Source organism: Sinocyclocheilus rhinocerous, unplaced genomic scaffold, assembly GCF_001515625.1.
Source record: "Sinocyclocheilus rhinocerous isolate Xijiao unplaced genomic scaffold, SAMN03320098_v1.1 scaffold1786, whole genome shotgun sequence".
In the NCBI taxonomy this organism is placed as follows: domain Eukaryota; kingdom Metazoa; phylum Chordata; class Actinopteri; order Cypriniformes; family Cyprinidae; genus Sinocyclocheilus; species Sinocyclocheilus rhinocerous.
This window is the reverse complement of record NW_015628942.1, coordinates 41,783-51,336: the sequence shown is the minus strand read 5'-3', so window position 1 is coordinate 51,336 and position 9,554 is coordinate 41,783. Positions and strand designations below refer to the sequence as shown.

Genomic DNA, 9,554 nt, shown 5'->3' with positions numbered 1-9,554 from the left:
CAATTTAAACTTATAATTTCAATTAAAATCTACTGTGTTGAAGGACAGAGTCAAAATGACCAAAAACTGTGTGCAATTAAAATCTAATAAACATTTACTAAATCTATCTACAAAAATAACACTATGGCCTACTGATTAGATTCATGAGAGGTCAGTTGATGCATTAAAATGTGAAAAAATGTGTAAATAATTTCATAAATGATTTACTACACTACTAATTGCTAGAAATGCAATCAAAATGTGACAAAAAAATGTTTGATTATAGGAACGTGCCTTGTTGCCTTCCTTCTTCCATATGCTGCCTGCGGAGGCAGCATTGTTCAGCTTTCGGACGCAGCAGTGTTTGGAAATAACGTTACTTCCGCATTATCTGATTCCAGTGGAAATCTATTGAAGTGTCCGGATGCGGCAACTCTCTGTTTTAACGGCGTGGGCTGATGTTGAAACTGACTGTATGCATGCTGAACCTCTCTACCAAGGTGTGTATAATCTAATCATACCGATTTTTTACTGAGAACTTTATCTGTGCGTGTGGAATTCAGTCTGTGTTCACAAAATTCAACAGATTAATTTTAAATCCATTCATTCCCTCAAGTGATCTGTTATTTCCTCATTGTTCTTTCTCAAGTTCACAGTCCATACTGATTGATAGCAGACAGTTACATTACAAATCTTGTTTTATAAACAAGTGTGCATGTTGTCATATTGTTGAAAAGTACAACTACTTATCTGTAGAACTGATATCACTAACAAATTTATATATGAATAAAAGTGTGCACTTTAAAACCATATGTGCCAAAGATCATGTTACAAACAAACTATGCACTTTGAACTGTCTTGCTGTTGGCTACTCACTTCATTTTGAATAACCACTTTAAATGGTGATATTGTGTAATGCTAATAATTTGGTCATAGTGTAACATGCCAAAATAAAGATATCAGCACTGAAGAAAGCATTATTATTAATGTGAGATTTGCATTATTTCAGAGGTCTATAGTGCTCAACAGGTTTCAAGACTTTTTTTTTCTTTAAACTGCCACTGTGCCAAATTACTTTGTTTTATAAAATAAGCTATATATGATATAGTCATAGTATGGAAAAGTAGTTTAAACCCCTCTCTATCAAATTGATATTACCAGCAAATTTACATGTGAGTAAAAGTGTGTACTTTAAAGATATCTATGCCATACTGTAGATCATGTTCCAAATAAACTTTGGACTTGCTGCATTTCAAAAGATAATGCTTGATATAGTGTAATGCTAAAGTTTGCTCAGTTTCAGAGATGGAGAATCCTGCCCATCAACTCATTCACTTTAAACTGATTCACAAGGCCTATGCAACTCTGTATGTGTTCTCCCTATTGTACACTGTGTAACTCAAATAGTGTGGGAACCTATATGCATATTTTCTTTGACTGTCCACTCATTAGTAATTTTGGGGATAAGGTTTTTCTAATTATTACAGAGTTATGTGACAGGGTTATTACTAGACATCCCAATATTTGTTTGCTGAATGATGATACTGATCTTACTTTAAAGTATTTCACACCGCGCTAACTTCAGCCAAGAAGGTAGTCTTTAACATTTGGTATGATCCTTCATTCCCGGCTGACAAAATGTGGCTCATAGAACTAAAAAATATTGCATTGTTAGAATGCTCAACAGCAAGGATTAATAAAGCTAAACCAAGAACAATTAAGGCATGTTCAGAATTTATTGAGAATTTCTTAACACAGATTATTGTATCTTATTATCTTTATATATTTTTAATTCATAATTGAATTATGTTGTTGTGAATTCTTTGTGCTGCATGTCTTGTCTGTAATTTATCTTTTTTTTTTATGTCGGCAAACACGCATTGTTTTGTGAAGATATCATTTTAGTGTAAAGGGACCTATTCTTTGTTACGCAAGTGGCGCAACTGGAGTTTTGCAGTTTGCACTCACTACTTGCTACAGCGTCTGTGACTGCGGTCATACCATCTGCACTTCTGATGACCACTGAACCAACATCTATGGTTTTTACCTGATCTCGGATCAGTTTTATCAATTTTTAGACATTGTTAATGAGACATTTGTGTAATTAAAAGGATGAGTAGTAGTCTCTTACTAGCCTGTTTAGACAAGATCTCCGTGAAACAAACAAAACAAGCCCTGCAAAATTAAATTAATAATAATAATTAACATCACACATTATACAGACACTTCATATTTAATGGTATTTTATTATTTAATTGCATTAAATGTATTATTCTTTCAATAAAACATTTGCAATGGGTTTGTAAAATGTTTTATGCATGTTTTGGCCTGATATCGTCAGCCCTGTGTTTCTGTGTCTTGTGTTTTCCTCCCCCACGTGCTCCATGTTCATTTTTATGCCCATGTTTGGTTTCCTTCCCGTTCCTGTCCTGATTATGTAATTTGTTTCCAGGTGTTCCCCGTTTAGTTCTATTAATCCCAAGTGTGTCCCATTAGTACCCTTATTACTTAAGCCCTGTGCTGGTTCCAGTCTAGCGTCCGGTATTGTACGTCTAACCCTCCTGCTACGTATGTGTGTTCCTGCCTGTTCCATGTGAATCTTGATTTGGATGAATAAAGATGTTCTTTGAGAAATTCCTACGTGCTCCTCGTCTCCTCGTTCCAACACAGTTGCAGCACCGTGACAGATATAGCCTACTTGGTGTCGGCAGAAATTTTTTTTTTAAATCTAATTGTTTTCTGCAAATTCCACCAGATTTAATATGCCTATACTCCAAACCACTGTTTCGAAACAAATGATTCGCAAAGGCTTCAAAGCTTCATGAAGCCGTGTTTCAAAAGCGGTCATCACTACCACACAAAGCCATGTTGACGCGCAATGATTTTTTTAAGCGTAGTTGGCGTGACTGCGCATGGTGTGACCGCAGTTTTAAACTGCAAGTTTAAGTTATGACGAAGTAAGTTCCTATCATGATTCTTTGTTTAATACGGAATGCTTCTGTATGCTGTTGCAACTATTTCTGGCATTAACCCAGTATTGCAGTATTTCGCGATATGTAATTATAAGTTTGTCACATCTAACACTTGTGCTAGAGCCGTTAGCATGTCCGCTTAAATTGCTAATACCTACAATATAGTTACATATATTAGATTTTTCTCCGTAATATTATATGTTTAAGTTTGTTTTCTGTTATTATAATAAGGTTGTATACTGTAGCTTAAGTTATTTACATCCCTTTTCATAGTTTATATCCCTTGCTTTCTTAACTAATAAGCACACTCATGATAGTTGTTGGTATTGTTTAATTTGTTTTACAGTTGATTCATAACTGTATGTAGACAAGTTATTTATTTCTATTTGGTTTATTTATGACAAAAGTACCTCTGCTCTGCTTTCATGTGTACAAGGTGGAATCTTGCACAAAATAAAAGGAAATTTATCTGAAAACTCCCACTGACTTGTCAGACTTTTTTATTTCCATGCTCTTGCAGATATTAGGTGACACAAATAAACTGGGCTACTATTTAATTTCTTTACTTTATGCCAGTACTGCACAGTGTTGACAACATTATTAACCCAATTAACTACCCAAATAATAATGTCGATATATATGTAATCCAAATTATTTTATCATTTACAGGCAAGATGACACCATTTTCTAAGAATATGGTTTCTGTCCCTCTCTGGATACCAGTCGTAATCCTTTTTGTTTCTCTTTGTGATGGTGGCAAAATCTTGGTGGTACCTTTGGAGGGAAGTCACTGGGTGAACATGGACATCCTCATCAAGGCTTTACATGGTCAAGGACACAGCATTGATGTATTACGCACCTCTAATAGCTGGTTCATCAAGGAGAATTCAACTTATTACGGCTCTATAACCATACCTAACACCAAAGGAATGGATGAAGAATTTGTAGACGAAATGCTTTCCCAAGCAATCAACTTTGAAAGAGGAAAGAGCAGCTGGCTGGTTTCTGTTTGGCTGTATTTGGATACACTTAATTACACTTATAAAATGCATGAAATGATATGTCAGCTTATAACAAACATGTTTGAAAGTGAGGAAATTATGAAGACACTGAAGGAAAAGCAATACGATCTGGTGCTCACTGATCCTGTATGGGGTGCAGGCGTTTTCCTGGCTCATAAATTCAAGTTACCCATGGTATATAATGTGAGATGGACCACTCCTGGAGAGGGACACTTTGAGATCGCTCCCTCACCGCTGTCTTACATCCCTATCACAAAATCTGGAAACACAGACAAAATGAACTTTTTTCAACGAGTACAAAATATCTTCTATTATTTGCTAATGTACTTTCAATATGGCTATTTTAATTTGGCACAGTACCAAGCACTTTGTGACAAATATTTCTATCCACCTGTAAGCTTTTATGAACTTCTCCAGGGGGCTGATATATGGCTTATGAGGGTTGATTTTGTTTTTGAATTTCCACGTCCAACAATGCCAAATATCATCTACGTTGGTGGCTTCCAGTGCAAACCAGCAAAGGCCCTTCCACGTGACCTGGAAGTCTTCGTGCAAAGTTCTGGAGAGCATGGGGTCGTTATCATGTCTTTAGGGTCATTTATCAGTGTCTTACCAGATGAGATAACAGCAGAAATAGCGGCTGCTTTTGCTCGGCTCCCTCAAAAGGTGATTTGGAGATACACTGGAAAAAGGCCATCTACTTTGGGCAACAACACATTGCTGGTTGACTGGATGCCACAGAATGATCTTCTAGGGCATCCAAAGACTAAAGTTTTTATTGCACATGGTGGAACTAATGGGGTTCAAGAAGCTTTGTACCATGGGATTCCAGTGATTGGAATTCCACTGTTTTTTGACCAGTACGACAATCTTGTTAGATTGCAAGACAGGGGAGGAGCCAAGATAGTTACCATCGCAACTTTAAATAAAAACACACTGCACGCGGCCATACAAGAAGTAATCAGTGAGCCATCTTACAGACTGAGTGTACAGAGACTCTCTCATCTGCACAGAGACACGCCAGTTAAACCTTTGGACAGCGCCCTCTTCTGGATTGAGTTTGTAATGAGACACAAAGGTGCTGCTCACCTTCGTTCAGAATCCTATAAACTGCCTTGGTACTCCTATTACTCCGTAGATGTTGCAGTTACATTGTTCGCAGTTGTTTTGATAATCACTTTCTCCATATTTTTTACAGTTAGATATATGTGTGTCAAGTGCTGCAGCAGAAAAAGGAAAACTGAGTGACACGTTTCCATATGAAGTAGATTATTCTTGCATGTATGTCCCACTCATGCTCATGTAATGAGCAGCACACTGAACTTGGTACAACAATTAATAATGACATGTAGAATCTGGCCCGAAAACTAAATATCCTGACCTTTTCGAGTCAGACTCAACATAATGTCATTATTAATCATTGTACCAAGTTCAGTGTGTTGTTCATTACATAAGCAGTAAAGAATGGGTCATATATGCACTTACGGTCAAACTGCTAAATGAATAAATGTAAATGTCTCTTTTAGTAAGCAGGTATGGGAACTCTATTGCAAAAGAATCAGAAATGTATCAAAATCTCAGACAATTCAGACTTTTGAATTGTGCTTTCCTATGTACTAATTTTTTTTATTTTGTTTTTTTTTCTAAAATGTTTTTTTGTATCTGAATTTGTCTTAATAGTGATCCCTTTTTACAGAAAAACAATACTTATTGCAGAATATATTTACATTACTCAAATAATAATAACATTCACTATACTGAAAATAATGTGGTATGATGCAGTGGTGTTTCCTAATTAATATTTGCCATAATAATAGCCATTTTACCCTGACTTTTAACCCTGTAAATTTCAACCTCAGACATTTTGAATGTTAAAAATGATACATGACATAATAAAAGAAACATGACATGAAAATAAATGTATCAATTCAAATATATATTGTGCAGTGACTAAACCCACTTGAATCAACATCTGTATAATTATTATACTGTACATGCAGTTTCCTTCTGTTATTAATTGAGGGAGACATTTTAAAAATGTTTTTAATTGGTCACTTTTTAAACTAAGATGGTGATATTTGGAGAAAGGTTTATGTTAGCTGTAAACTACTTAAGTGCGGCAAACTCAAAGCTGCTAAATTTAAACATTAACCTGACCTGTTGTTAGTAATCAGTTTTACCTCACAATGATATATGCCTGCTATTTCATCAGCACCCTGGACAAACATTTAGACTTTAATAGTAAGAGAAGAGATAAAAGTTTAATTATATTATAGTTTAAAGGAGTGATTCTAACCTGAACCTGGACTTTACATTGAACATCAAGTGGTGACCCAACACGGTTTCAAAATTGCTTATTGAAGTAAAACAACAACAACAACAATTAAACATACAATTTTTCATGAAATTTATAAATTAATTTATTATTGTTTCTAAATATCTAAATTGTGATGCTATCGTCAGCCAATAATAATTTAAAATACGTTGTTGACACAAATTATGGAGCTGTGTTGGACATGTAAATACAGTGTTTTGGAGCATACATGTTTCTATCAATCACTAAGAAAAAACAGTCAATAAATTTTAAACAATCTTTATCCAAGATTGTTAACAGAAAGTTGAGTGGAAGGAAAAAGTGTGGAAGAAAAAGATGCACAACCAACCGAGAGAATCGCAGCCTTATGAGGATGGTCAATTTTCCACGACATTCTAATTTATTGAGATGCACCTGTATATTCTATGTCTATGTTAAATCATCTTTTCAGAAATAATAAAAAACATTGAGACACAAAGAAACACTGCATGCATTCAGGGCTAGGCTTTCACAGAAACTCTTCTATTGGCTAGACCAGTTTTGTCACTTCCAAAAAAAAATAAAAAGAAAGAAAAGAAAAGAAAAGCCATTCTAGGAAGTATGTGTGTTTTTCTCATGTGATGAAGGCTTTGCTATGCCCCTGTCAGCCCCTGCTAGTAGATTCCATAACTACGCCATTTGGCACACATAAGCATTTTTGTCCTTTAACGATTCAGAAGTAGCTGTGTATTTTATTTTATTTTATTTTATTTAAGGGCATTAAAAAGTATTAAAAGCATGAAATGGATTTATACTTTTCCATCTCTGGTGACAAGTATTGTTCATTGAGATGCATGACAATGCTTACGGGTCATAGTACAGTACTGTATTACATGCAATAATTAGCTTTTTTGTTTTTCGGTGTGAGCTTATTAACTAATACCACATTAAACTTTTCCTTCAGCACAGCCTCTATTTCAGAATCAGGGATTTCCTTCATGTCCACCATGTCAGAGTCCTCCTCTGGGTTGTATGTGATCTCGCTGTAAGTCCAGCCAATCAGAGCTCTGAAGCCGTTTGGGGTCTGAAGGGAGCAAATGGACTTCAGCACAAACCGAGAATCAGGACTAGTCTGCAAGCAATCCAGGGTCTCCACAAAATGCTCTTTATTACGGGGTGTTAATGGGAAGCAATACATTGTCTTCACCAGGCGCCTGTCGATGAGGCTAGAATTAGCATTAGCCTTATCTTTGACCACTTGCTTTCTTGAAGTCTTCTCCAGAACCCATATCATTCCATTGTTTAGTAGGCGGAACACACCTGGAGGCTGCGGCTGATCTTTCCCAGAGATCATCTCTAAGGGATACCAGAGTTGGCACGACACTCCGTAGCTCACATCGGTAATGTAAGTCTTCCCATCGATCTCCACCATATTGGTGAGATGAGAGTCCACGGGGTAGAAATCATTTTGGAACTTATTACAGTTTTTGCCTATTGCTTACACACGTTTTGCTAAATTTTAAATAAATAATGTAATAATAAAAGTTCAAAGTAATAGTTTTTAGTCAGATAACATAAAGACAAGACCCCTCGACGCCCTTTAAATTTTTCCCAATCAAACAGCAAGAACGAAAGAGAACAGGCACCTTTGTTAATATTGCTGTGTGTAGAACGTTAGATGCATTTTTAATATTTAATTTTAATGAAATGTAAATTTGTCCCCCGCACTAACACAATTATATACACATATAAATTATATACACATATAAATTATATACAAATTATATATACTATTTATTATATATACTATTAATTATATATAAATTATATACACACATAAACCGTAAATATACGGTTTATGTGTGTTTTTCAAGTTATCTCCAGGTAATAAATACACTATATGAATAATGCTGATTATATAACTGATTGACATATCATTTAGTAGCCTATAGAAACTATAAAATATATTCCCTGCCTTATTCTGTGATAAAAATGGGGAAAAGGTGCTCGTAGTAGCCTTTATAAACCGATCATAAAATTATCATTAGGAAAATATTGAACACAAATATTATAGCGCCTTGCTGCAGCTAACCTTACTTCCACAGGCTACAAACAGCCATATAAACAACAGCTGTGCATGCTCTCTTCACGCCGTTCTTGTATAATAATAATAATTTAATAATAGAAGTATACAAGCACACTGCTCCGCTGAGAACTCCACTCACCGGCAGCTGCAGACGTTATGAAGGCATCCTGGTAGTGCGCTAAATTAAAGGTGTCTGAACGTGAGGGATCGTCCTGGATGAGATCCTCAGGTGAAAGGTCATCATCATGTGGATAATTTTATCTACGGCTAAATTACTATTCATTAATTTTACTAATAATTAGATTGGGCAGGCCTTCACAAAATGGCGTTTAATTACAAAAAAAAAATTGCCTTGACAAAAGGGCACTTTGGGCATTAAGGGGAAAAGGGGCAGGTGCTCAAGCATCCACCGCACCCCCCTCTGCACGTGCCTTGTGTGTGTGTGTGTGTGTGTGTGTGTTTCTGTTTGCGCACAGCTTTCCCTGTCAAACAAATGAAAAAATATATATATATCAGGTCGGGTCTGATAATGTTGAGACTCTGATCGGCACATCACAGTCACAGACAGAGAGCCGCAGCGGCAGAACTGAAGCCCTCCCTCTCAAGTTGTGTTTGTCTTGCTGTGGAAGTGAGTGGTGATGAACAAAAGACTAAACTACCTGTGCCTCGAATTTACAGCTAATTATCCAAATGACAAAAGGCAAATATAGTTAATTTGTCTTGCTAACATAACATCCATGACTCATGAGAGATGCCATGTAAGTTAGCTAAAGTTTAGCAGGTTAGACCCGTGCGCGTTCTTTCACTGCATGATTCAGTTTATTAAAATGCATTTAGAATGATCACAAAATTCAAGATATCGGGGCATAAATATATATCATATAGTTAATCAGTATCACGCGAAGACTGACGCTGTTTCCACCAAAAAGCAGCATGATTACAAATGTGATATTGATTTTATTCAGCAGTTCAATAAACAAGAATTTAATATTAAGACACTCACGTTTTAGACACAATATTCACCGCTTTTGCTCTATTTCGCCAACAAATATAATTCCAATTTGTGTCTCTGAGCAACATGATGGTGTTTCCTTCCTGAATGAATAAACCGTTTAAATGATTCGATTCAATCGCAATGACTCCCTTATTAACAGTGATTTGCTGCCACCTGCTGGCGGTTTTAATTTCAAATTTCGGCTTTT

The 9,554-nt window shown here is 35.8% G+C and overlaps 2 protein-coding genes across 2 annotated transcripts in view; one reads left to right on the top strand and one right to left on the bottom strand.

Moving 5' to 3' along the window:
* The first annotated feature begins 368 nt into the window (after positions 1-368).
* On the top strand, positions 369-5,798 carry LOC107738533 (UDP-glucuronosyltransferase 2C1-like). The gene is made up of 2 exons (XM_016550289.1): positions 369-479; positions 3,621-5,798. Exons 1-2 carry the CDS (start codon positions 404-406, stop codon positions 5,219-5,221), a joined length of 1,677 nt encoding a protein of 558 aa, XP_016405775.1. The 5' UTR covers positions 369-403; the 3' UTR covers positions 5,222-5,798.
* Positions 5,799-7,155: 1,357 nt separating this feature from the next.
* LOC107738535 (arylamine N-acetyltransferase, pineal gland isozyme NAT-10-like) overlaps positions 7,156-9,554 on the bottom strand; it is a 5,744-nt gene continuing 3,345 nt past the window's right edge. Inside the window, exon 2 of the mRNA XM_016550296.1 lies at positions 7,156-7,757. Coding sequence (XP_016405782.1) covers positions 7,156-7,757 — 602 coding nt within the window. The remainder of the gene's footprint in view (positions 7,758-9,554) is intronic.

What these genes read in the sequence shown, in the direction of transcription:
- LOC107738533 (XM_016550289.1), top strand. Translation starts at nt 404, where the DNA reads ATGCGGCAACTCTCTGTTTTAACGGCGTGGGCTGATGTTGAAACTGAC. An exon ending in TGCTGAACCTCTCTACCAAG is followed by an intron (nt 480 to 3,620) that starts GTGTGTATAATC and finishes TATCATTTACAG; the next exon opens with GCAAGATGACACCATTTTCT.